This window comes from Eptesicus fuscus, chromosome 3 (assembly GCF_027574615.1).
Source record: "Eptesicus fuscus isolate TK198812 chromosome 3, DD_ASM_mEF_20220401, whole genome shotgun sequence".
NCBI classification, from domain to species: domain Eukaryota; kingdom Metazoa; phylum Chordata; class Mammalia; order Chiroptera; family Vespertilionidae; genus Eptesicus; species Eptesicus fuscus.
This window is the reverse complement of record NC_072475.1, coordinates 56794025-56822016: the sequence shown is the minus strand read 5'-3', so window position 1 is coordinate 56822016 and position 27992 is coordinate 56794025. Positions and strand designations below refer to the sequence as shown.

The 27992-nt window shown below is 44.7% G+C and overlaps 1 protein-coding gene and 1 non-coding gene across 3 annotated transcripts in view; one reads left to right on the top strand and one right to left on the bottom strand.

Moving 5' to 3' along the window:
* Nucleotides 1-878: 878 nt before the first annotated feature.
* The window catches only part of MYLK (myosin light chain kinase), a 295783-nt gene continuing 268669 nt past the window's right edge, over nt 879-27992 (bottom strand). The window contains exons 28-33 of one of the 2 annotated variants that reach the window (XM_054713911.1): nt 25582-25734; nt 23089-23212; nt 16241-16370; nt 14534-14665; nt 11349-11636; nt 879-1453 (exon numbers count right to left, since the gene is read on the bottom strand). In XM_054713911.1, the coding sequence (XP_054569886.1) occupies nt 11377-11636; nt 14534-14665; nt 16241-16370; nt 23089-23212; nt 25582-25734 (799 nt within the window). In that variant the 3' untranslated portion in view covers nt 879-1453; nt 11349-11376. Of the gene's footprint in view, nt 1454-9180; nt 11637-14533; nt 14666-16240; nt 16371-16525; nt 16542-23088; nt 23213-25581; nt 25735-27992 lie in introns of those variants that run through there. The other variant, XM_054713912.1, reaches the window with a different exon arrangement.
* On the top strand, nt 4124-4230 carry LOC114227767 (U6 spliceosomal RNA). The gene has a single exon (XR_003613838.2). It is a non-coding gene; the product is annotated as a U6 spliceosomal RNA (small nuclear RNA).

Here is a 27992-nt window from a genome sequence, read left to right as displayed (position 1 = left end):
ATGCAGGGTGGGTGGGCGTGGAATCAGGTAGAAGGGAGCTATAGGGGGAAAAAAGAGGAACATCTGTAATCTGAACAATAAAGATTTATTTTTTTAAAAAAAGAACAAGTGGGGGTACTCAAATTGCAGGCAGTGATCAGTGGGAGGTGGAAATTGCAAAGGAAATAAAGAAGTCATTTTACAGAACAAATAATCATTTATCTAAAAGCTTCTTTGATTCATTAAACTGAATCATTTTTCCTTTCAATATAAACTGAAAAAGGAGGTAAAATTCTGTCAGTTGGAAATCAACTTAAAATTCAGTGTAGCCCTGCCACAGTGGCTCAGTTGATTGGAATGTTGTCCTGTACTTCAAAAGTTTGCAGGTTTGATTCCCAGTCAGGACACACACCTAGGCTGCGGGTTTGATCCTGGGTTAGAGCACATATGGAAGGCAACCAATTGATGTTTCTTTCTCACATTGCTCTCTCCCTTCCTCTCTTAAAAAAAAGAATTTAGAACATGAAAAAATATTTAGTATAAAAGCTCATCACAGTTTGTTACAATATCAAACTGTTGGAAACAATCTAAATGTTCAGTAGTAGTACAGACAGGTTAAATTATGATAAGACTTAAAACAGGATACTATTCAGACATTAAAATGATTTTGCAGAAACTTACTTTCAAATGATTCAGCAAAAAGAATATATGTGTAACAGACAACACATGAATAAGGGAGAAATTGTGAACAAAGAGGAAATGTGGCAAAATGATGTGATGAACTTAGAAACTATGAAAGGTCTGAGATTTTTACTTTACTTGCAAGCTAACAAGTTATCCTCCCCCATCCCTCCCCCCTCCCCACACACAAACATTTTTTTGGCAGCAGGGTCCAGATTTTTGTCCCCGGAGATCACAGCTGCCAATTCTTGTAGCTTTCCTTCTGAAGAACAGCCTCGGGGTGTTCTCTCCATCCCACCCAAGTGCCAGCTGCCTGTGATGGGGGAGCTGGCTTCTGCACTCAGGCCTCTCAATCAGGAACTGTCCTCTTCTTTTGAACATCGTGGGAGATGGATGAGCTCAGGCCAGGGCTGACTGAGGTGGGTGGAGTGTGGAGTTTCCCAGGAAGGGAAGCAGGGCACGGCTGGAGCCTTCAGGGTGCAATTTTGTCTCGTGAATATAGTGTGTGTGTGTAAGTCTGGGTCATGGCAAAAGCAGCTGCCAGAGCAACATCTTATGTTGGTTTCTAAGCTTCATATACAGGGTAATATAGCAGACGGGTTACATTACAACAGAGGAACCCTGAAATTAGGAAACTTTGATCTTATAAATGACTGTTAGTAACTTGCCTATCCCCCCTTTATTCTCCAACTAGAGGCCCAGGGAGGGAAATATGTCTAAGCTTTACTACCCTGGAATAGCTCTGTAGGGTAGGAAGAAACCTTTTCCGCTATCTTCTTTGGTAGCTGGGGCCCTGCAAATTGAAGTGACAAAACAGAGATTAATAGGAGAGTAAGTTTGAGTTCAAATGCATTCTGGGGGGACAAGAGAGTCACAGGAATGAAGGAAAAGCTCCAAGGAGGTGGTCATACCCAGAGGCTTGTATATCATTTTAATAAAGAGCAATAAATTGATCAATAAATGACAAGACAAAGGAAAGGGGGTTTAGGTTTTTACGGGTAGTAAATTGTGGGAAGATAAATATATGGAGAAAACTAATGGGAGATAAGGGTTATTTTTCAGTAAAGTTTGTGATGTCTGGGTGGCCTCTCTGGGCTGGGAAGTTTGGCGTCATGTCTGGTGATTACAAGTTGTTCTGTTCTTCCTGGTATGAGAGAGAGATGGGGAACACACAAAGGGAAATTTATGTCCTGCTTTTAGGCAAATAGGGGGAGGATAGAGAGCTTTTTCTGCATCTGCTGTTTCTCAGTTGCCTTCAGCGCTTAAAATAGTCCTTATGCCAAAGTGGCATATTTTGGGGTGGCACATTCTGATTCCCTTCAACTCCTTATACAAACATTCTTGAATTGGTTTTAAATGCTTTCGATCAGAGACCTGAACTGTGTGGAAAGATGTTCAGAGGGAATCATCTCCCAACAGTAGTTCTACATGAAGGGTGTAAGGGTCTTTATTGATATGTTCTATCAAACTTTCCCTAAGTTTGAAAAAATTTTAAATAAAATATCGGGGAAACAATAATCCAGAGATATATTAGACATGGAAATTTTTAGAATATATTAAGTAGAAGAGTGGGTTATTCATGGTGTATAGTAAGACCTTGATTTTATAATAGTTAGGTAATCATGTGTATAACTACAGCGAAAAAATCTGGAAGGGGTTTTATATTATTAGTGTTTATCTTTGGTTGAGTAAGAGCATCAGGGTTTTATTATTATTATTATTATTAATGTTCTTTTAGCCTATATGTATTTTTCTTTTTCTCCTATGAGTGGTTTTGTGAGTAAAATTTTTTATTTAACTTTATAAAAACTAGAATCCCTTTCTATCTTCTAGTGGGAATAGATATCAGTGACTCTCCCCCCGAATCTTGGATATACTTAAACAGCCCTAAAAAGCGGGGAGGCAAGAGGGTGAGAGAAAGAGAAAGAAAGCATAGGGGGAGTAAAGAGAAGAGACCTAGGAGAAGAGACAGGTCTGGGAGTGAAATGCTGATCAATATAAACTCCCTTATTTACCTTCCTTACAAAATCAGTAAATTCTCTGATGTTTTTGTATGAACGGAATTTTTGGAAGCTCAGAGAAAAGGAAGAGGAGACAATAGTAATATGGGTTACATTTTGGGTGTTGCCTGGGATTTTTAAACCAAAGCACACTGCCTCGATATATTTAGGATTAAATCATTACCTAGAATAGTGGTTCTCACACTCTTAAAATGTATTGAGGACTATAAAGAGCTTTTATTATTTATTTATTTATTTGTGTTAATCCTCACCCAATGATATTTTTTCCCATTAATTTTTAGAGGAAGGTGGAGAGAGAGAGAGAGAAACATCAATGTGAGAGAGACACATCGATTGGTTGTCTCCTGTACCCAGGTTGCCGGGTTTGAGCTTGCAACCGAGATACATGCCCTTGACCGGAATGGAACCCAGGGCCCTTCAGCCACAGGCCGGCACTCTAACCACTAAGCTAAACTGGCCAGGACAAGAGCTTTTATTTATGTGGGTTATAACTATTTGATAATATCCATATTTCTAATGTTTACGAGAGTTAGGATACCAAAGAATAGGTTAATTTGTAATTCCAATTTAAAGTACAAATTGTAGCATATTCTTTCTCTCTCTTGAGTACTTTTCCCCTCTTCTTCCCCCAGGTACCCTTGTCTACCTCTTTTTCCTAAAATCCAAGTTTCCTAAGTGCCTCTGTGACTCCTTTTCTATTTCCGTGACTTTCCAAATAAAGTTTCTCTTATAATTTGAAAAAATAAAAATGTATACATTGTGTAACTGATTTAGATTTGGAATTCAAAGTTTAACTCTTACTAAATTTATAAACAGTATTGGACCATTTAAAAGAAGTTAAGTTCAATCGTGTTTGTACATTTATTTATGAGACTTATTTTACTTGAGAAGGTGTTTGCTAGTGACTTTTCTTGGAAAGTTTTGTTATAATTGAAGAAATGTGTTTATTACATTTGTGAAGGCAACTTAAAAAAGTTTAAAGGAATTAATTAGAGCAAAAAATGAATATTACATCTTGGTAGGTTTATAAATCTATCAAATCAGATCTGGGAATTGAATTTAAAAGTTTAAGAACTAGGCTTTAAAATTTGCGACATTAACAGGTAAAATAGTAATTTTAAAAAAACAGAGTAGTTTCTGAATAATCTTTTATGTGCACAAAATTGCACCCAAATGCATAAAATAGCCTTATTGACAAACTTATGAGAATCAGATTGTTTTATTGAGAAATTCCTGCATATGTGAGTCATTTCTCTGGGCTAATTTTCCAAGAAAAAAAAAATCTCCCAATCTCCTGCATGTGCAGAAATAATCTGCTGCTACAGGGGTGGCTTCTCGGGTGCATAACTTATGTAGTCGCACTGAGAGAGAAATCACATTTGTTGTAATGCTCTGCTGTCACTATATTGAAATTTTTAATACTTTTTAAAACAAGAAGCCCCGTGCTCGCTTCGGCAGCACATATACTAAAATTGGAATGATACAGAGAAGATAAGCATGGCTCCTGTGCAAGGATCACACGTAAATTCGTGAAGTGCTCCATATTTAAAAAATAAAATAAAAAGTAAATAAAACAAGAAGCCCTGCATTTTCATTCTGCACTGGCCCTGCTAATTCTGTAGCCAGTCCTGCTTGGCAGTCAGAGGTCTGGCAGCCACACAGTGGGAGAGGGCTGGAGTCTCAAGGCTCTTTATGTGGCTCCCCAGCCCCCACATCTCCCACCCTCGGTTGTGCCTGTTGTCCACCAGTCCACCGCCTCTCTAGTGTAATTTTAAGAGATCCCCTTTCCTGCCAGCCTGGAGAGGGACTGTCAGAGGCCACGTGGGCTAGAGGAGAAGGTGGAGGGGGGTTGGCCTAATCCCTCTACTTTTGGCTCGTTCTGTGAGAGGACTGAGCCTGCTTTTTGAGGCTTTCTTCTCTGTGGACATTTGCAAAGTGGAAAAATTTAAACAAAATTAATTACCAATTATTCTTTTGCCAAATTTTGTCAATTCAAGTCTGCCTCTCTCATTCTGTGCTCTTGTGGGTTTATGCCTTTTGTTCCTTTAGTTTCATTTTAGTGAGGTTTTGGGAGACAGGAGATAAATGCAAGTGTCCAATCTGCCATGTATGACCACTAGTCTCAATTGTTTCCATAGAAACAACTAGTCTTTTTTTTTTTGGCACCCATTTTTGTTGGTTTATGTAATACTTAGTTAAATTATATAATTACAATTACAAGTAGAACTAGCATAAATAAATTTAAGAACAAACCCAATTGACGCTTGATAAATATACAACTCAGTTAATGGGAACAGAAGTGTGTGGGCATCAGTTAATTTATTTTACAGAGGAAATGAAAAGTGTGGTTAAGTGGGGCAAGTTGACTTAAATGGACATTTACTGAGCTTATGCTTTAATTGAATATAAGACATTCATAAAGAGGGTGCATTATTGAAAGTTGAACAATTTGGCTCCTTGGACAACCAGTTTAACTTTAAAGAAGCTTATCTGTCTTTAAAAACTCGAACAAACAAATGCTTTTCTAGGATCAGGCAGTTCTCTACACTTTGACCATGGATATTACTGATGTGTTCAGATGACCTCCTGGACTATGGACCCTTCTCTGTCCTAACTCCTAATTGTCCCATCCTACCTCTGCCTTGAGCTCCTAGTTGAATGTTTGACCTGATTTGACCTTAAAGATCTTGGTTTGAGCCCTAGGTGTTTTGGCTCAGTGGATAGAGGGTCAGCCTGCAGACTGAAGGATCCTGGGTTTGATTCCAGTCAAGGGGCACATGCCCGGGTTGCAGGCTTGACCCCCCAGTAGGGGGTGTGCAGAAGGCAGCCGATCACTGCTTCTCTCTCATCATTGATGTTTCTATCTCTCCCTTCCTCTCTGAAATAAATAAAAATATTTTTTAAAAGAAAAAAAAGATGGTTTGCATCAGTGAATTGATACCTTGCATTCCCTTTGCGGCTACCTTCATAGGCACCTGGTTCCTCCAGGCTCTCTCTTCTGTAGGGCAAAACTGACTTGCCTTCCTATTGGCTTCCTCCTTTGTAGGAAGTCAGCTTTCAGCTTCTCTGTTCTAACTCAGTTACCCCCTCACCTATGTGCTTTCCATCTTCCAAGCTTCTGATATTTTTCATCTGTCCTTGAAGGGTTTATAGCTTAAAAAAATATTATTCCCTTACTCTCCATTTAATGGAGGTTCTGAAGGGAACAGAGGTACTGCTTATCTTCAGTAGTTCATGTTTGGCCTTCTCTATGATAACTTCCCATTCTCTAAACTCATTATCTGGTTTTCTAGAAAACAGGACCCTCCATTTTTGAGCTTTCTAGACAATTTAAAAATGATATCTGTCCAGCCTTTTCCTGAGACTGCATAGCAGAGCTCTCTTTGACCTGTGGTTAATATGCAGTCAGAAAGAAGTCAATGTGAATTAGCTTTTGTAAATATCAGGGAACTTTGGGGGGTAAAGACTAAGTGCGATTAGTTTAAAGTCAAGCTTACCTGAAAAATTTCCTCTTGACTGGAAAATAAGACTCATAAGGTCAGATGAGCTTTTTTCCTTTGGGTCTGATGAAAAGTACTTAAGAGCTGGGAGTTAAAAATTTCCATTAGAACAAGAGGGCAGTTGTAGCCTTTCCTAAACTCACAGCAATTATTTTTTGTGCAATTGCATGGGCACTTTCAGTTTCAAAATCATTTATTCGGAGGTGGGTGGAATTTAAACTATTCTTTCCATCTTTCATTATATAAAAGCATTTTTTTCACATATCTCTTTTATTTCTGCAGAAGTATAACCAGTTCCTTGAGCATTATCAGAGGATGTTTGACTTATCTTAGCATCTCTGGGTACCTGAATGAATAGGGGCTTTCTATAAGGATGAGGTAGCATGCACGAGCTCATTTAATTTTTATAACAACCTGTCAGGTGGGAACTATTTGTTACTCTAATTTTATGCTGAGGAAACTGAGGCACAGGCTACACAGTTCCAATAAGAGGTACAATTGGAACTGATTCTACTTGGCTGATTAACTAGGTTAGCTAGATCCTACTCTAGTATCTTGCAGCATTTACCTTCAACGAACAGGTGAAGAGCTTTCTGGAGAGAGAGATCTGGGGCTTCAGGGACCTTACCAAATAGATTATATGACTGCTTGCTAAAAATGTTTGATTAATTTGGCCAGAGGCTATCTTTCACTGTAACATAGCCTCTGGAGCAAGGCTGTGGAGAAGCCCTATCGCTCAATCGATGTCTTGACTATTGGCAGCTACAAACGTCTGTCCAGAAGCAGCTAATAAACGTGAATGACCAAAGTGACAGGTTAATTTGTAACCTCCTTCTTTCTTAGTTATACCCAACTGGAAGAAACCTAGTCCCAGAAAGTCAGATGATGTGAGGATTTATTATATAGTTCTGTATGGTCACTATTGGGACTATAGTCTCTGACCTGAAGTCCTCCCTGCAATGTGTGAGCAGTTAGAACATGGGCAAGGACTATGGGCTAAAATTTCAAACAACCAGCAGTTAGAAATTTAATGTTGTCTCCAAGCACTATAGATCTCCTGGATATTTCCAATTCCAATGGGAAGGAAGTTATGATCAAAGCCATTGAAGTTAACATGATTGTTGCTCCAAGGATGGCCCCCCGCACCCCCTTCCTCTTGGTTCACTGTCAAGGAAATTCCATCCCAGCAACCCTGTCTCTCTCCTTCTCTGCATCTATCTCATATGTCCCCACTGGGTGCTCCCTTATCTCAAGTAAGCTCCAAGTTCCAAACACACAGGAGATTTTTGGCCTAGGCTGTTGTTTCATATCACAGGTTATCTGGTAACTGCTTGTGAATTGCAGGCCTATTTAGATTTTGTGGTGAGAAGCACAGAACTGGTAGTTTAAAATTTTCTTAAAAAGTGAAAAAATATCTCTCTTATATAAAAGGCCTGTGGGTGTCATGCCATCATGACCAAACAAGCAGTGGCTCTCGTGGCTGGTGGGGCGTGGCACGAGCTACTAGCTGCAGAGAGCTACTAGTGGCAGAGGGTGGGGTGCAAGCTACGAGCGGTGATGAGTGGGGTGGCCAGCTGAGGCGAGCGGAAGTGAGCTACTTGCACATGATTTCATGCACGCTGGGCCTCTAGTATAAATATACTAGAACAATAACCTAAGTATTGAGTTTACATTATCCAATACAATTGATGATGCTATAGACCATACTCCCTTCACAGTAATTTGAAAAGTGATATGTACAGTTAAGGTAAAATTTGTGGAGTTTTTCTTTTCCTCAGTCTATCTGGAACAGTGCTGTCTGATGGAATTATACAGAAAGTTCTAACCTGTACTGTCCAAGAAGGTAGCCACGTGTCAGGCATGTATGACTACTGAACACTTGGAATGTGGCTAGTGCAACTGAGGAACTGAATTTTAAATTTTATTTATTTTAATTAAATGGCTACTTGTGATTCATGGTTACCATATTGGTCAGAACAGACCTGGGATACAGTGAATGATCTTATAACAGCATTCTGCTGCAGCCACAAAGAACCCTAGATTCTTTGTGATTTATAAGGATAAAGGTTTACTTCTTGTTTGTGTTCTGTACCTGTTTGGGGTTGCCTGGGAGCCAGGTGGGTAAAGCAGCCACATCTCACATGTTGGCAGTCATTGTGGAGAGTTCTGTACCAGGACACAAATGCTCTGGCCCATGATGATGCACATCACTTCTGCTCACAGCTCGCTGACCAGGACCAGTCACAGGGCCCCAGTGAGCTAGGAGCAGGAGTGCAGTCCTACTGTGCCAGGCGAAGAGCCTCAGTAATGACTGCCACAGACATCAGCCTCCCTCTTAAAATACAGAGAAAGAGTTCCCAAGGGGTAAGGAAAGTAGTAGTATTTGTGTTTTCTTGAAAAGAGGAGAGTTGAGTTTCTTTAGAATTTAATTATCCTTCACATTCTGGATACTCGCTGAAGAGATTTATAAAAAGCTGGTAAAATGAGAAAAGTAAAACTCAAAAATTTTGAGAAAAAGAAAAAGAGACTTTGTATAAGTTCGAGCTGACAACAGTCAGCATGTCTTTTTAGTTATACATAGAAATACCATTTGATATGAAGCTCTGCAATGTAAGGAACAATCTGTGGATTATTCTTTATATGTTTGGGATGAAAATGGAACGGAAGAAAGTATATTAGTGATTTCTTCATAGTACAGAATATATATGATACATTTTTTCACCAGCAAGGAATAAAAAGTGCTTTTCTTTAAAAATAATAAATTCTCACTAGAAATATTTGTAGATTGTGGTTGCCTTAAAAATGGAAAAAAATATTAACTGGATGAATGGATTCTTTCTTTCCAGACCATGTGGGATCATAGAATTATCTAGTACAACATTTAATGGCATGTCTTGATTCTTTCTAGAATATTTACAATATTGTTTGGACCTCCAGACATGGGGAAGTCACCATCGGATACCTGATAACAGACTTCCTAATAAAACAAGAGGACAGTATCCTGGAAACAAATGCTTTAATATCAAGACATGGAAAGATGGCACCTGGCCGCTAATGATGAGTTGCATCAAAGTTACAAATGCAAACCAAGCCCCAGTACATAATATTAAAGATGAGGATGATTTTGCCACATGCTGGAAATGCCATGTAGATTTTAGTACTATGAGGACACTATAGATATTGGAAGTGTAACTGAACCAAACTGATGCTCGAGAAAAATTCTGAACTAAGTGTGCAAATTAGGCTACCTAGTATTTACAAGAACTAAGTCACCCTGCTCCTTAGTGAAACACAACCAGAATTGCCATTTATGCAGCACAGCATTTGTTTTCCGTTTCCAAGGTCTATCTGGGTAGTCTACAACTGGTGGCATGGGAAGAAAGAGAAGGCTGCAGAGACTGAACAAAAAGTATGCATTGTGGTATCCTTTATTTAAAAATTGTGAGCTAACTACAGTTGTAGTGTTCTCATTTGCCATTCTGATGGCATAATAAACTGGGAGAACATTAACACAATGTCAAGAAGGCATCAAAAACCTGTAAACAAACGTACACACCACACATGCACACACACAAACAATACACACACACAAGGATTATAAACACAAAGTGATGAAGACAAGCTCTGAATGCTCTAAATCAAATTAAAAACCCTTTGTTATAATAAACTGTGGCAATAGTGTGGCTATTATGAAAAATATTGTAACTGTTTAAAAAGCAAAAAGGAAAATACTGGCAATTTGAAATTAGCAGCAAAAAGCAGATAAGATAGAATGGAAGATAACATAAAACTAAGTAATAGCAAAATTCTAATGTTGATACTGTGTAGGATTGCACTGAAGTAATTTAAGATCAATTCTTGAGGAACTATTAAAAAGTCCCTTGAAATATTAAATCACTGCACTTCACAAACAGTGGACAAGAATAAAGCATTTGGAATGTTACACGCACACACACGCACACACACACACAGAGGAAATGTATTAGGCATATCAGTTTATGGTCTTTGTTTAAGACCTTCAAAAAGTTTATAAAGAAAAATTTAAGTGCTAATGTAGTGAAAGAAAGTTAAAAGTTCCTAAAGATGCAAGTCTGATGCATTTATTGGGTCTGAGAATATATTTTGAGGTTGGGGGCAAGGCATGATTGATGCACATTCAAGAAAAAAAGAAACCCATCATGGAATCTACAAGGGTAGGTAGAGTTCTCTGAGGGTGTTTAGAATGAAGGTGTTTCAAACTCAGACTTATCCTGAAGGAGATTCCAAAGTATGTAGAGTTCTACAGCTCTTCATCATCTAAAATGTTTCATAGTGGCCAATAAATAAGACTAACTTTTCAGCAAACTGGTTTTCATACAAACACAAAAATCTTTACCACACAAGCAGAGCTGATAGTCTATAACAGCACAAATATGAATCCTGCTTTCAGAAGAAAAGCACATTAGCAAGGATATTTTTCCCCACGAGTTCTTATAAAAATGTCTGAAGCTGCTAGATACCTGCAAAGAGGGGATACGTTTAGATTTCCTACTGATTTTAGAAGAAAGGAGGTTTTATTTTCCTAAGGAAGCCAGCCTTCTGTGAGCAGGGGACCTGTCTTCAGAACCTAAGTGTAATGTCCTTAGTGCTTAAACTCATGGCAAGCTCAGATCCAGAAAAACGGGCAGGCAGAAGAACAGGGGAATGAAAAGTCTGAATGTCTACAGCATAGTTTGGAATAAAATGTGCCTCATAAGTTAAAACGGCTCAAATGCTTTCAGACTGAAGGGCTGCAGCCTGGAGAAGACCCAGCTCTCTGGAGTTAGGAGCTGGGAGAGAGACCTCCGTCTCCAGGGGCCTCTGGGCTGACCTGGGACAGTGGGGCCTTATTTTTCATGAGTGTTTCAAATTTGTGACTTTGCCCAGAAAAATACTTCTTTTGGTTACTTTATCTTTAAAATCAACTGGTCGGCCAAGTTACTGGTGATTTCTCAAAATGAAATCTAGCTGTACTAGTATCTTAAGGTGCCTGCTAACTGATATTAATGCCCATCAATAACACTGCTAGGTATGAACTGCTGTTGCTAAGAACTGACCCTAAAATGACCTAACTAGGTAATCTATCACACTAGGTGCTTTTACTATCTTGAGTTTTTGAGCTTTAGAGAAATAGTTTTTGGACTAAGACCTAGAAACTGCTTCTCTCTGGCTTTGTTTCACTCTTCCTCTTCCTCTTCTTCCTCTTCTTCCCCTTCTCCTTCTCCTTCCTCCATGGTTTCCACAATGAGTTCCGCTGTGCAGGTGGCTTCTCCGAGACTGTTGACAGCCTTGCAGGTGTACTTGGCATCATCATCCCCGCACACATCGCTAATGATTAAAGAGCAGTTCCCATCCTCATCGTAGTCTATCTGGAAGTGGCGGGACTCCCTGATGGACTGGTCGTCTTTGAACCAGACGACTTCAGGGTCTGGGTATCCTGCATCACAGGGAGGGAACACAGGTAGCAAAAACTGTCATTTAAAATTTCTATCAGTTCATGAAGGAACTCTCAAGCTACTAATGCAGTAATGGAAAAAAACGACGACGTTGCCTTTTAGCAGCTGCTTTGATATTGACATTTGAACCGAACTGTATTGTAAATACTAATATATGAAACCCTGCGTGAGGTGTTTCACAGTCATCCCCTTTCCCATCCATGTGGGCCTGGCCCCCCGCCTCCCACCACACACACACACACCTCTACACAGACGCAGAGTGCTACCTGGAACACCGGCCCACCTCCAGGGACACGCCCAGAGCCAGTTATCTTCTGGGATGAAATGAAAAGTTTTCATCTTGTATAAAAGTTGGACTTAAATACATTTAATAAAAATGAAGATTCAGAACAAATGGGTGCGAGGGGCCTTTTGGGGGTGATGGAAAGGCTCTAAAATTGGACTATGGTGGTGATTGCACAACTCCATAAATTCACTAAAACAACTGAATTGTACACTTAATACGGGTAAACTATCTGGTGTGTAAGTTACAACTCAAAGCTATAACAGCTTCATAAAACGCAAGTTAGAGGAGCTAGTAATACTGCTAAGGAAAAGAAAGCAGTATTTGTCTTAGTCTGATCCAAAGGCATAATCTGCCTCTAGATAACTGGAAATGGACCACATTGAGTAGCCTCATTTTATGAATTAACCATGTTTCTGCAAAGTCCAACATTAAAAATATATATATATATATGTATATACACATTATGCCTTTAAGATACAGGATGGAGCAAAAATACGTTTATAGTTGTGGTTATTCATATGGAAAATAATACAATAATTAATAAATGATACAAGAATAAACTGCATTTCACATGCAACTGTAAATCTACTTTTGCCACACCCTGTATATTATAATTCTAACTGACTTGTTCTTAAATTATTTTTTAAATCTTTATTGTTGAGAGTATTAATGAGTCTCTCCCCCCCCCCATTACCTTTTCTTGTTCTTAAAATTTGAAGAAGTACTTTTATAGGAAAAAAATTGTAACCCCAACCAGAATAAAAATTCTATATTAGAACTTAAGAATTCTAACATTCAAGTAGAATTTTATTTCCATTAAAACAGCATCCATATGCTTTAATTTCCCCTCCGTGCTCCAGTCAAAGTTATGCAAATACCAAAGAAATAATTCCAAACAGAAAAGTGCAAAGATGACAGTCATTATATTCTAATAATTTTTTTGAAATGGAATAAGGAGCCCTGCCGGTGTGGCTTAGTGGTTGAGCATCAACTATGAACCAGGAGGCCACGGTTCGATTCCCGGTCACGGCACATGCCCTGGTTGCGGGCTCGATTCCCAGTGGGGGGCATGTAAGAGGCAGCCGATCAATGATTCTTTCTCGTCATTGATGTTTCTCTCTCTCTATCCCTCTCCCTTCCTCTCTGAAATCAATAAAAATCTATAATAATAAAAGCGTGATATGCTAATTAGACTGGACGTCCTTCAGGAAGTCCTTCCTTCTGCACAAAGCCGCAGTGGGTGGGGGCTGGGGCCGAGGCCCTTGCACGAATTTCGTGCATCCAGCATCTAATAAATATATATATATATACACACACACACACACACACACACACTAAAGAAAAGAAAAGAAAAAGAAAAAGAAAAAAGGAAAGAACTTCAGAAGACCCAAAGACAATGGTGATGGTGAGTCACAGGCAGAGGCCCCAGAGCTTTCAGCAGAACCCCAACCTGAGCCTTTCCACACTAGCAAAGGCAGCACATCACATTTTAAAAATCGAATGAAAAGGAAGATTATGGTGGGCAAGGCATTTACCAGGCATTTGATACTATAACGACACGGGTGAAAAATTGTGTTTGTTTTTGTTCCTAACTTTGGGTTACTTTATCCAAAAGGCATTATGTGGCCGTATTGCTGGAGAACCTTACAAAGTGGGAGGCATGCTTTGTTCTGACTGCTGTCCTTGGAGTGAGGTCTTGAGCAAGTTGCTTAATGAACACCTGTGCCTCGTTTGGTCAGCCTGACGTGGAAGATAACCCTCCACTCTGGTTGGCACGCGACAGGCACCAGCTTGAGGCCAATCTTATCTTGCCCTTCATCTTTCTAGAATGTTGCAGTCTGTAGAAACTGACATGCTTTGTGTCACCACCATTGCTAATTTCTCGTGTGCTATGCTAAGATCCCTTAAGGTCCCTTGAGCTCAAACAGCTCGTAATTCTATGGCCACCTTGTCCCACCAGCAGCGACGCATGGGGAAGACGGCACCGGTGCCTGGATCCCAGCTTCCCTCGGTTTGAAGTCACACTGCATGCTCTCTGCTCTTATCAGTCCCACAACTTTTCCCTTGACTCCATCACATCCTTAAAGGACTTAAAAGGTTTCTCTTTTTACATATGTCACCTAAGAATCCCCAGAGCCACTCAGGACATCAGACATCATCTTACAGGTGAGGGCCTGAGGCTCAGAGAGTCAGATCACTGCCCAGGCCTCACAGCAGAGCTGCTGACTCCACATCCCGTGCTCCGGGCCAGCCTCCTTCTGAGGGCCTCTCAGGGGCACATGTTTCTCAGGACTTGAAACTTCATTTCATTAAGCAGGCTCCATGGTCACATACTATCGTCCATGACAAACCCCTTTAACTTGGGTCTAGTGGCTGACGGAAGTAAGTGAAATATCAAATGTGCCCCTGGGTAAGTCACGGATGGCACTAACCTTCAGGGTGGAGTGGGGGCCTTGGGCCAGCTCCTTCCGACCCAGTTTCCCTCAGAGCCTGGCTTACCTAATGGCTCCCAGAACTGACATCACGCCCAGGGCACAGAGTAGGGGCCCAGCAGCCACCCAACCCCCTTTTGTAGTCACAGCTACAACTTACCTTCAATCTTGCAGTCAAATCTAGCAGCACTTCCCTCCACCACTTCTAAATCACGAATGGTCTTAGAGAAATAGGGTTTTACATGGGGCTTTTCCTCAGCAACAGCCTCCAGGAAAGCTTGGGCGACATCTCCTAGAAGACGGGGAGAGGACATGGTCACCCCTTCACTCCTTGTTCTTTCCTCTCCCTTACTTTAAAAGAGCTGACTTTAAAAAAAAATTTTAAAAGTAGCTCCAATTTAGCAAATAATGCAGCTAAGAGGACTGAATCATCAGCACACCTTTCTCCTGGGGATAGGCTGGCCAGCTGCCACGTGGTTTTGGCAGGAGAGAAAACTGTGACTAAACTGGGGAAATGTTTGGACTCCCCCTTCCCTTGCTCTGACACATTGAAAAGAGAAATAATCTTCAAAAAGGAGTGTTGGCTGTATTTCAAGCTGTTTCAAGATTCAGTGGAGGGTGTCTAAGAAGGACAGAGCCACACCAGCCGTCCTGGTCTCCCTGCAGGGCAGGGAGGAGCCAGGTCCTTGAGGCCTCTTCCACTTGCCAGGTCTGCTCTCCTCACGTATACTGCTCCCCGGTGCATGAGAGCAGACCCAGACTGGGACTGTTCCAGGGAAAAGCTAGAACTTGGAGGGGCTCCTGCGTCCTCTCCCTCCCCTTCAGGCTGGCTGTGGGTCATCTGGGAGTGGCAGGAGTGGATCAGGAGGGACTCTGTCCCCGGCTACATCAGGCAGCCCAGCAGGCGGCCTGGCCTACGACACTGCCTTGGTGCTTCTCACCTTTGGGCACCAATGGCACCAGGCAGCAGGGGTGGAAGGGTGTCCCTGGCCAAGCAAGGCACCTCAGGAAGATAAGGGCCAGCCCCTGCATGCGTCCGATGCAGGAAGAGGCGGAGGCGTTCACTGAGGAGATGGATGGGGCAACGTCTCCAAGGGCAAGTAACGAACCCCGCTGATCTCCAGGAGCAGCCCTCCCAATCACGTTTCAGCATTTGAAAAATGCCAAACGAGTATGGACTATACGAGTTAATTTTTTCTTTCAAAGAAAAACAACGACTAAAATCAGAATATTTTTGCCTGACCGGCATGGCTCAGTGGTTGAACATCGACCTATGAGCCAGGAGGTCATGGTTCAATTCCCAGTCAAGGCACATGCCCAGGTTGCGGGCTCGAACCCCAGTGGGGGACATGCAAGAGGCAGCCAATCAATGATTCTCTCTCATCATTGATATTTCTATCTCTCTCTCTCCCTCTCCCTTCCTCTCTGAAATCAATAAAAATATGTTTTAAAGATAATAAAAACAGGATATTTTGAAAAAGTAAACTACTACTTTTGATTGAAGCTTTATATTTTCTTATCAATATATAAGTAGTACTTTTGTAATGAGAAAAATGGAAGCTTTGAATAAATCTTTGCTAAGTCTTATGTAACACACAGAAAGAATAGCGGAGGTTATCTAGTTCTATTAGACAAATAATAATTTTCTTTCGGAAAATAGTTAAACCTAAGTTAAAACAATTAAAGAGTAATTAGACTTAGTAACTATTGTCTGAGCAACCTAAAAGTAGTTCTGAATTTAATCCTTGTAGATTGTATTTCCAAAAAACAGCCCACCCCCAAAATAAACTCCTCAAAATGCCCCTCAGTCCCCCAGCCCTTCCTTCCTCACCACCTGGGAGGAGGAAACCCTCCCGGAGCTCCTTACCTTCCGATTCTAGTTTTTCTGCGTTGAGAGGGCTGGTTGGTGATCCTGTTGAGGACTTCCTGCCACTGAGCCCTGAGATCATTGCCATAGAGGACAGTCTTCCAATGGCTCTCACAGCATTGCCCGTTTTCTGGAAAGCAGACACTGGGGTTGGACTCGGGCGGCGCCCCTGGGTCCCCGCCGGGCAGTGGGGCTCAGGGAGGAGAGCCCAGCCCAGCAGAGGCAGCCGTCCGAGGAACGAGGGCCTGCCGAGTGCTGAGGTCCTGCCAGAGAAGTGAGCCCGACCTTGCTCTGCTCAGCACTATCAGTGTGTCAGAAGATGTTCGGAGAATGGAATGGGGCCTGGAACCGATGTGTGCGTTAATGTGACTAAACAAGGTCAACATGAGACAAAAACCCTTTTCATACTGTGCTTCAACTCCCATAAAAGGGAGAGTTTATATAAAGCAACTGCAGGCTGAGACAGCTCCAAAGACTTATTGCTGACGGGGCGCAGCGGGGCTGTTTCTCGTAAAACAATGCCAGTGACAGGATTGCAATTGGTCAAGAGGATCGTTACTACAGACCCCACAGGTCCTCATGCGAGTGGGAAAGCAGCACACTATTGACCTTGTGTGAGCCGTTTAACCTCTCTGGGCCGGCTTCCTTCTCTGCACAAGGAGGGGTTGGACAAGACTCCAAGGCCTCATTTAGCTCTGTGGCTGATTCAGATACTTAAGAGATTTTGGGAAACAGTCTGGATGGCCCAGCACAAGTCTATGAATGCACAGTGAAGTTCTGGGGGGTGCTTTCCCCTGGTGTACACCCAGGCATCAAAAACCACACCGGAGAGATGCAAAGCAATGGCACTTGGATTTTCTGAGTCGAGGCACCTTGGGAGTGGACAGATTTTCTGCTGAAAAGGAACCCAGAACTTGAGATGAAAAATTCTTTGCAGTGTGAGAATTCTACTAAGCATTGGATTTAGGTCAAAGAGGTCCCCAATAACATACAATGCATCTATGTTTCTTACCTTTAATTAAAGTTTCTTACTCCTTTTCTAAAGTCAATGGAAAAACTAAGATAAGAAACTAAAGTGTAACCAACTGCTTCCGCCCAAAGCATCTTTTCAGGCGCCCAGATGCTGTGCATCCAGAGAGCAGATGTTGGCGCAGACTGGCTGCTGAGAGACGGAGGACACCGGCAAAGGGCTCCCACTCACCCACTGGACCTCAAACTGTGCCAAAGCCACTTCCCTCAAGTTCCCGTCATACATTCAGGTATTTCAGCAAAGCCTCACAACTCTGGACTAGCTGGAAAGCCAGTATGCTTCAGTAAAAAGATTATTTCCAAAGTAAAGAATTTCAGGCCACTAAGGCAGTGGTCGGCAAACTCATTAGTCAACAGAGCCAAATATCAACAATACAACGATTGAAATTTCTTTTGAGAGCCAAATTTTTTAAACTTAAACTTCTTCTAACGCCACCTCTTCAAAATAGACTCGCCCAGGCCGTGGTATTTTGTGGAAGAGCCACACTCTAGGGGCCAAAGAGCCGCATGTGGCTCGTGAGCCGCGGTTTGCCGACCACTGCACTAAGGAATCACATAGAAAAGTGTGTGTGTGTGTGTGTGTGTGTGTGTGTGTGTGTGTGGTGTGTGTGTGTGTGGTGTGTGTGTGTGTGTGTGTGTGGTGTGTGTGTGTGTGTGGTGTGTGTGTGTGTTTGTGTGTGTGGGTGTGTGTGTGTGTGTGTGTGTGTGTGTGTGGTTTAAGCAGTGGCCTGTGGCTATGGCCATGATCACTTTCTGTTGTCACAGCCATCGGTGTTGCAGACTGTTTTCATGCACTTTGGACAGACATTCCATCTTGCTCTGTCCTCTGCTCATCCACCCTCTCAAATACATCACTGTTGGTGTGGGCATGCTTCTGGCCCTCTGTCACTGTGGTGAAACTGGGTCACTGAACAGAACCCAGGAAGCCCCGGGTGGAGGTGATGGGGGAGGGGGGGCGAGGAAGCAGGTGAAAGACGATGATGGAGTAACAGCTCTGCTCTGCGCAGAGGCACTGTGGCCCTGCAGAGAACGAGACCATTTGGCAATCTCGCGTGCTCTTCTGGAGGAGGCTGCTACATTGATCTGTTTGATGTGCTGGTGAGAGTGTTGGGAGACCCAACTCTTCCCGTGGGAGCTTACTCTGACCTCAGGAACGTGTGAGACAGGCAGCCATCCATACAGAGTCAACACCAGGCCAAGCTGCTTCCTACTCAGCCAAATTCTCAGAGTCTGCCCTTCCTTCTCCTCTCCCTGTGTCCTTTACCCAATGCAGAGAGGTTTGCCCTGGCCAGGAGTCTCTAAATGCAGAGAGTTCATTCCCAATAAGGGACTGGTTAGTTCTTGAACCACTGATTACTATGTGACCTTCTGCAAGTTTGTTCCCTTCTCTGGGCCTCATGGCCTTGAACCAGAAGATTCAAATCTCCCTGTGGCTGTTCTCTTCCATAGAAGACTAGGATTCATGTTTGAGAATATGTAGCAGGGAACACCCCCCAACCCCCGAGCCCTTGGGCTCCCTAATTCGAAACACCAGGATGGTCTTCACTTCCGTGGTGTGGAATAATGAAGTCTTTCCTCGTCTATTAACAACATGACTAATACGAAGTTACCAGAACAAGGCAAACAAAGGAGTTACGATATTTCCAAGGAGGCAGCAAATTCACATTAGCAAATAGACCATAACAGGGGGAAATTTTCCATTAGTTGGAGTGATATAGCATATAATTTCTAAAACAAGGAGAAATGTATGTGCTTAATAAGGGGAAAAAATTAAAATAATCTATGCCAGAATTCAATCTTTGGAAACTCATTTTTGGGGTGGGGGGAAAAAATAGGCCAGGCCAGTGTGGCTCAGTGGTTGAGCATTCAACCAATGAACCAAGAGGTCACTGGTTCAATTCCTGGTCAGGGCACATGCCCGGGTTGTGGGCTCAATCCCCAGTAGGGGCCATGCAGGAGGCAGCTGATCAATGTTTCTCTCTCCATGATGTTTCTATCTCTCTATCCTCCCTCCCTCTCTCTAAAATCAATAAAAAACATATATTTTAAAAATTGGTAAGGAAGTTATTTGTCAGAATTGGAAAAGAACTATATTTGTATATGCCTTTGAGTTGAAAATTGGTTGCTGTTTTACTTAATCAAGAGCTTTGGAAATTTTTGGAACATCAAGGCAGCACGTTTCAATTCCCTAAACGCCATCCTTGTTTGGAGGAAGGCTTTTTCTTGTTCGAGGGCAATGGCCAGGCTGGGTCCTGTGCTGCACGCAGGCATGGTCTGTACTGGCCTCTCTGAGGCAGCAGCTCCCCTCCCCTGGGAGCCCGCAAGAGTGCCTAACCAGCCCCACGTGCCCAGGACGGAGGGCTTTCCAGGATAAGGGTCTGTCAATGTTAAAGGTGAGACAGTCCCTGGCAAATGGGCAAGCTAGTTACCTAAGAGCCAGCCAGCGGTCAGAGACCCTTTATACACCAACAGCCCCAAGATCAGAATTTCCGGAGAAGTGCATGATATCCAAATGTGACCGTCAAGTGTACTCAGTGCTATACTGTGCCCAAAGCCTTCCTCCCTATGGCCCTTTGGTCCATGCTGCTGGGGTCTTCGAGGTTCCCAGAAAGTAAAGATGGTTGTCCATGGGCCTCCAATTTCCTAGTCCTTTGCTTCTAGTTTTGCACACAAAAGCCCTGTTACCCTGTTCGACTTGCCCACCCTCGAGGCTCTACTCACCACCATAGCTTTTAAAAACTCTTTCAGGTATAATTGGAAGAACATACCTTCTTTCATAATAATTTTATTCTAAGATCAGTAATATGATTAGCCATCTCTATATTGCCTAGTGTATAGAGATTTGTTTCCATGTTGCTTCCTTCCTCCTGGGCTTCATGAATACCACACGAGAATGAAAACAAGGAACTTTCTCTTGGGCATCTGTAGAAGTTCTGGGCTTGCCCTTTCCCTCCACTGCAGCCCACCCCACTCTGTTTCACTCCACCCCACCCTGCTCCACCACAGAGAACCTCACTGCTCTGACGGGGACCCCATTCCAGGACAGCTAAGGTGCTGGTGCCTGGAGTTAAAAATGTGGGAAACACTGCCCTGGCCGGTTTGGCTCAGTGGATAGAGTGTCGGCCCACAGACTGAAGGGTCCCAGGTTTGATTCTGGTCAAGGGCACGTACCTCAGTTGCAGGCTCGATCCCAGGCGCCTGTCAGGACTGTGTGGGAGGCAACCAATCAATGTGTCTCTCTCATGTCGATGTTTCTCTCTCTGTGTCTCTCCCCTTCCCTTCTATTCTCTCTAAAAATCAATGGAAAAACATCCTCAGGTGAAAATTAACATAAAAAATGCGGAAAACGTTTTCCTAAGAGAGCAATGTAACATAAGATGGCCAGATGGAGCTGAACTGTCATCAGTGAAATTACGCTTCAGGGACAAGACGGGTCAAAAGGGATGGTGTGGTCTACTTCTGTGAAAGTAGAACGACCACGGTGTCTGTGGAAAAATCATTCCCAAAGGCTGCCACCCATATTAAAATATGACTTTAAAATTCCTTCTCTGAATTCTGCCCTTTTCTCCCAGAATTTCTGCCCCTCACTTCCAGAAAACCCTCTGACTAATAACAGTGTAAACAACAAGAAAAAAATTTAAGTGATTAAAATACCAGCACAAATTAATGGTTCCCTGACCCCTTTGACTAAAAAAATTCCATTTGCTTCCTCTCTCATTTGCTTATCTCTTCTCCATGCCTGTCCCGGGGTGTGTCAACAGCAGATGCACCCACTCCCAGAGAGCAGGCAGAGCCCAGTGCCACCACTAAGGACTGCCCCACCCCACCCGCCCCTGCCTGCCTCGGAAATCCCACTATTTCTTTGAGATCTGTTGGCCACAGGACCATTAATAAAGTGAACCTTTGATTTTTGTGGCCCCAGTCTTGCTGTATTTTGTTTGTAAGAATATGTGCTACTCCGATTTCACTGGATACTAATGGCACCAGAGGGTAAGGTGAGCAGCACAGTCTTTCAACTTGCCTGGCACTTGAAGGTGGCCAGGGCCACCTAACCCTTCACACTGGGTGGGTGGGGGTGGGGTGGGCGTGGGGATCAAGAACCTGCTCCCACTGTGGGGAGCAGGGCTCATAGTCCCTTGTACCACCCACCTGAAGCCCCTCCCCTGCCTCTGCTCCTTCTCCCTGCCTTTGAGGGGAGTGTGGTTTCTGAGGGAACTGTAAAGTCATCCTGTGTAGCAGATACCCAGTGTCCCAGTTGCCCCTAAAACAATGGTTCCTTTTTCTCTGCCACAGGCAGGTCTAAATGCCCAGCCCCCTGACTGCCCAGTGAACAGAAGGCTCCTTTAAGGTCAGCGTAACCCGGGAGGTTCAGCCTCTGCCTTTCTCCTCTGTCTGTGCTGTCACCCGCTCTGTGCTCCCGCCCGGGCAGCACTTCCTCACAACCACATCCAAGCCCGGCGCGGCTGGCTCCCTTCTCCTGTCCGCACTCACATATATGGTATGGGGAGCTATACCGATAGTTTATAATTCTTGCTGGGTGTTACGTCCTTTTATGTCTATTTGCTTCGGTCCCTCCACTACACTATACGTTCCTTGAGTATAGAACCCACGCACCCTCCCGTAGCCCGGGAATTTTATCACACTAACAGTGAGAGTAAAACAATACAGTAGATGATGATAAGTTCTCTGTGGTTTCATATATCGTTTTATCCATCTGCTAAAATCGAAGGCAATTTTGTGTTGTTTTTAAGACGATGTGCATGAAGCCAGGCTCTGGGTTTGAATCCTGCCTTTCCCACTGACCAACTAAGTGATCCTGGGCGACTTTCCTAACTTTTCTCTGCCTCGGTTTGTTTGAAAAGTGGGGATAACATTAATCAAGGATTAAAAGACTTGATGCATAGAAAGTGCTCTGAATGTTCTCTAGCACAGAGCCAGCCTTCCACACATATGAGCTACTGGTGTCATTTTTGAACACGTGCTATGTAGCAGGCACTGTGCTAAAGGCCAGATGAAGATTATCCTATAGAATAAATCCTATATAATAAAAGGCTAATATGAAAATCGACTGAATGGTGGAACGACCAGTCACTATGACACACACTGACCAACAGGGGGAAGACGCTCAACGCAGGAGCTGCCCCTGGTGGTCAGTGCGCTCCCACAGGGGGAGCACCACTCAGCCAGAAGCCCTGAGCCGGGCTCAGGGCTGGTGAGCGCAGTGGTGGTGGCAGGAGCCTCTCCCACCTCCGCTACGGATGTTCGACTACAGGCTTAGGCCTGTATGGGGAGTCGGACATCCCCCGAGGACTCCCGGACTGCGAGAGGTTGCAGGCTGGGCTGAGGGACCCCCTCCCCGCTAGTGCACGAATTTCGTGCACGGGGCCTCTAGTATCATATAATTCTCATAACACAGCTGTGACATTGGTATCACCATTATCCCCACTTTACAGATGAGGAAACAAAGGCACCACAAGGGTAAGTCACTTGTCTAAAGACACATAGCAAGTAACATACAATATTCCTGGAGGGTGGGGTCACGTCTCTCTTTGTAGGTCATGTGCTCTCCCCCTTCATCACAAAGAAATGTTAGACCATTACACTGCCTTTAAGGAGACCACATTTTCTATGGTTGCCAAATGGTCCTAAAGGTGCTTATCCCTAGCCCTGAAGACACAAAATGCCAGTCTTGGTCCCAGACTATTTCAGAAAAAGATTTAAACATTTTTGGAGTGAGGCCGGGGCAGTTGGGAATGAAGATGTCTTGAAAAAGCAAATAGGAGAAGCAACATTCCAGTCCAGAGTGAGCATCTCGTTACCTGCCATTTCCTTCTGGCCATGTACTTCTTCATCCGGTCCTTGGAGAGTTTCTTGGCCTCCATGGTCTTGGTGTCCTTCATTAGCCACGGATGCTGAAGGCACTGGGTGCAGTCCAGGCGGTTTCTGACAGAGGCGGAGATCAGAAGATTTCTAAGCAGGAGGGGACTCAGAGACGGCTGTGAGATCAGAAATGGGAGGGCGCCTGTCCCCAGTCACACAGGGCAGAGCCCAGGGCATCTGCTCCTAGTTCGCCCACCACGACCCGGTCACTGTGCTGCTGGCCTTTTCCCTCTCTTGGTCTGGGTCACAGACTGGATGCAGAATAGGTCAGAGTAAAGAAGGCCTAACCATCAGTTAAGCAACTGGAGTCTCATGACCTGTTCTTGGGTCCGGGAAGGGCAAGTGCGGGAGGGCAGGTGTGTCTGGGAATGGCGGATATCACATTGTAGAGTGGGGTCAGTCTGCTGGTCACATGGGAGCTGGGGGCTATGGAGGCCTAATCCTCCCACCTCCCTGCCTCAGAAATTAGGCCCAAGTCTCTGAGAATCCCTAAACTCTCATGTCTCATGTTGAGGTTGAGTATCAGGTTTTTCCTGTTAAAACTCAAAGAGTTATGTCCCACATACTATCTATGCATTATGACAACCTTAGAACCACAATGAAACTCGTTTATTCTTTCTGAAAGCTCTGGGAATCTAGAGATATTTCAGGGCCATCACCTTAATTGTAATAGGACTAATAAAGCCCAAAGAACCAAATGTTAACATACGCGGAAAAACGAGTACACTGTAAGTACATTTGCTAAGTATAGCAAAGTGTACTGATTTTTAGATAAGGGGACTATGAATTACCTTAGTTTTCTTACATTCAAATTTTCTAAAATTTGCATGTATTACTTTTATTAACAGGAAAACATTTTAAAAAGTGCCGCTAGATGAAGACTTCTGGTTGAAGAGACGCGCTAAGTTTGAGAGTTTATGAGAATCTAGTGTCTGGGTCTATGTGAAATCAGTGCTTAGGTGAGGGCATTTTTGAGGGGCCAACACAGCTCACTGAATTAATTCAAGGTCAGATGAGAAAATAAAGTACATACATAGCACCTCCTTTACCACATCCTCAGGGAGTGACGCCGTCCTTGGACCAGCTATTGGGAAAGAGGTGTGCATCTCCCTGGGACCCCGCCCACCACACTGAAGGGGTTCTAGGCCCTCCCAACATGCAGCTTCTCCTTAGGGCGTGCCTACTCTTACAAAGGCCGGACAGAAAAACGTGAAGACCTCACTGCCAAGGAGTGTGGAGCGCAGCCTCTGGAGAAGTCGGCCCTGGGGTCGCTAAAAAGAGACCCTCCGAAGCTGCTCCTTTAGCAACCGCACTCTCCTGCCCCAGGCAGGGCTTGGGGGCAGGGTGGGGGAAGAGGGTGGGAGGAGGGAGTAAGACCACCCACTTGCTCTGGGGGATTCCTGGTCAGGCAGGCACCTGAGATTGCAGAGCCTCCTGCCTGCCCTGGAGGTGGGCTGCCCCTCCCTTTCTCATCCTCTGTCACATCACCTATTTCAACAGTACCCTTCTTGGGCCAAGTTTGTAACTGCTTCTTATTGCCAAAGACAGCGCCTCAGCCCTGCCTCCTCTGGCCACCTGTTTACAGAGGGGGTGGGGAGCCCAACATTTAGCTGGTTCCCCTCACCAGGTGAGTCCTCATCGATGAATTCTGTCTGCCACACCCAAGGCCTCCTCCAACCTCACCTCCTTGGCAACTTCAACCTCGAGTCTTTGAGTCTTTGAAAGCAATACTGAGTGCCGTGTATGTCTGACCTTTCCTCGCTGCCTCTTCCTATGCAACTGCACACACCACACCGGGCCCCTTTTCACAAGCGTTTTATAGATTCACCCACAGACCACTCGGCAGCCCCAGGCCGCCCTAGAAGGTGGAGGTGGGGAACCTCAGAGTCTGCACTGTTATGGAGACAGAGATGGAGCTGGGAGAGGGCTGAGCCCCGTGGTCTGGGATCACAGCGTAACTTTGGGCAGTGGGAGAGGTGCCTGGCCATATTCAGGTAGAGAGTTCTTAAATAATTTAGATATAAAAAACCACCAAACCAGAATGGTCTGGAGGTACAGTCAGGACCCACAGATAGGACACGCTGTGCAACCCAGCGAGGGGCCGAGGTTCCAGCAGGGCTTCCCCGGACCAGGACGGGCAGGGAAAATAAAAGGGGCCGTCACGCTTCACGCACAAGCAGCCACCCTCCCTGCGGCCCCTGGCTAAGGGTTGCTTTTCAAATGAGGTTTCGGTGCTCTTAAAGCCGAGTGGAGTGTCTGGCACAGGGGAGCAGGGGCCTAGGAAGACCCTTCCCTCCCCATCCCCCACATGCACCATGCCCACCCTCCCTCCCAGGTGAGGAGGGACCCACGACAGGCACAGGAAATCCCTGCCTCCAGACCCCAGCCCAGGGCCTGGGGAAGCTGAAAAGATGGAAATCTCAACTCATTACTTCATATCCTTCTTCAGCAAGTTGCTGATAAAATCCTTGGCATCATCGGAGATCTCATCGAAGGCCTCGTCGTCGAAGTCCCAGGTGGCTGAGGTAACGTTGGCCAAGGTTTCGTTATCGTTGTCACCCATGAAGGGGGAAAGTCCACTGACCCTGGGAGAAGAGCAGGAGAGCAGGTGAACTGGGGTGGGGGGGGGGGGGCGTGGAGAGGAGGAGGCAAGGAGGATAGGATGAGATGATCCCCCCAAGTGAGTGCTGAGGTCAAAGGTGAGGGCCGGCAAAGCCCTGCACCCCCAAACGCCCTTGTGCCAGCCTCTCGTCCCGCCTGGGGAAATAAGAGAGGATGTGGCTCCCCAGGCTTTAGTGGCCCCGCCTCTTCTTAGTGCTCACTGTATTTTGGGGTGTCTCTGGACACTTTCTGCTTGTGAGGCCGAGGCCGAAGGAATTTACTTCCCGTTTACACAGTACACAGCAGGCCACCTCCTCCCTGTCTTCTATTCTCCCCAGGCCCAGGCTAGAACTTCTCCCACAGAACCTCTGCAAGGCCCCTGTGCTCCTGCCCCTGCCACGATGGCCACATGGTAGACAGCACCCATTACTGCACCCGCCAGTCCTGCTCCTGTCAGCACCCAGAGGGCCCAGCACACATGGTGCTCAGCAAGGATGTGAGGGCAGATGGATGGTGGACATGGACTCAGAAATGTGGGGTTAGTGACCCATCTACACTCAAGTTCAGTGCCCCGAGGCATTTAGGCTAAACCAGAAAGCTTCCATAGAGGCGCCACCACAGTGGAGGAAAGGGCATGCCTGTTTATTCCTTGGTGACCTTGGACATCCCCAAGGACTCTGTGAACCTACTACTTAACCACAGGGTGCTCACTGCCTCTACTTTTCCCTCCCTCCTTCCCCTTCTCCATCATCACTGTCACGGCAGCAAATACTCACTAGAGTATGTGCCAGGCACTGGACAAAGAGGTGAACTCATTCAACCTTAACATCACCCTATAGTGCAGGTAACTCATTAGTTTAACAGATGAGGAAACTGAGGCACCGGGGGTGGGGTGGTGGTGGTGGTAAGTAACTTGCCCAAGGATTCACAGCCAGTGAGATTTGAACCCAGGTGTTGCAAACGCAGAACCAGTTCAAATAGTCCTATCTGTTTAACGAGATATGAGTTACTTTTCAGAGGCAACAGACCAAAACCCCAATGTCACGCAGCCGAAGCATGCTCAGAGAACAAAACTTCGACCTCCAGCTGGGCCTGGACCCCCAGTCTCCCCTGCCCACCAGTCACACACGGAACCAAAGGACTGGGACATCACCGGGCCTGAATGCCACACCCTTTCAGAGCAAAGGGTCCGCTGTCCAGGAGATGCAGTGAAGAAGCCCTTACCATAAGCGGCCAAGTTCCGAGGTCTTACATCAAAACCTGCCCCACCAGCGCTTCCGCACACGTGTTCTCCCAAGCTCCTTAAAAATCCTTCACCTAGTCCACCGAGCAAGATGGTATTGAGGCATTGCTAAGTCTCCCACCTTCTCCGTTGCCGCCTTCTCGATCCATAAACCTTTCCTTACTCCAAACTCTGACGTTTTTTGAGTTTTGCCATTCGAAGCATCGGGCACAGGAACTTGGGTTTGGTGACAGCATCTGTCTCTAGAGCCTGACTCTTACCTGCAACGTTATACAAACCTTTCCATGAACATGAAGTAAATGGTAGTGCAGGGACCTGCACGAGGCCGGGTCTACAGGAAGTTCTGGGCCCATGACCACAGATATTACCCTTCTTCCGTATGCAGTCCATCTCACTGCCTCCCCAGTCTGTAATCTCAGGAATGACTCATTTACCCATAGCTTACTCCGGGGTTAAAATTCGGGTGGTAAAATCTCAAAGTAGAATAGAACAGCTTTATGGCTTCCTGGCCTCACCTCTCACCTCTGAGGACTTCATTGTCACACCACACATCCACTCCCCACTCACCCTGATCTAGGGCCGGCCTCAACGATGCACAGGGCCCCACCCTTTGATGCCCGCCTCCCTTGGTTTAATATTCTGCTACTGTTATCTGGAGATTCTTAGTGTTTGGACAACTCAGCCCACCTTTAAATTTTGTACTGGGCCCCACAGATTAGGTAGCTGGTCCTGCCCTGACCCCTCCTGAACCCCATGAGATGAATCTGGGGCATTCCTGCCATCAACTTCCCAAGTTAAGGCCTCACTAAATTCAGTCTCCCAAATCCTTAGGGGCCCATCATCAGAAGCAATCACACAAACCCTTCTGGAGCTGTTTTGGCATTCAAGGCCCTCAGCCTATGAAATACACCTGTACCTGAAAATGAAGTTTGGTGAAACAAAACCCACTGAAATACTGTGAGAAAGCCTTGCCATGGAAGAGACCCTCTGGTATGACCT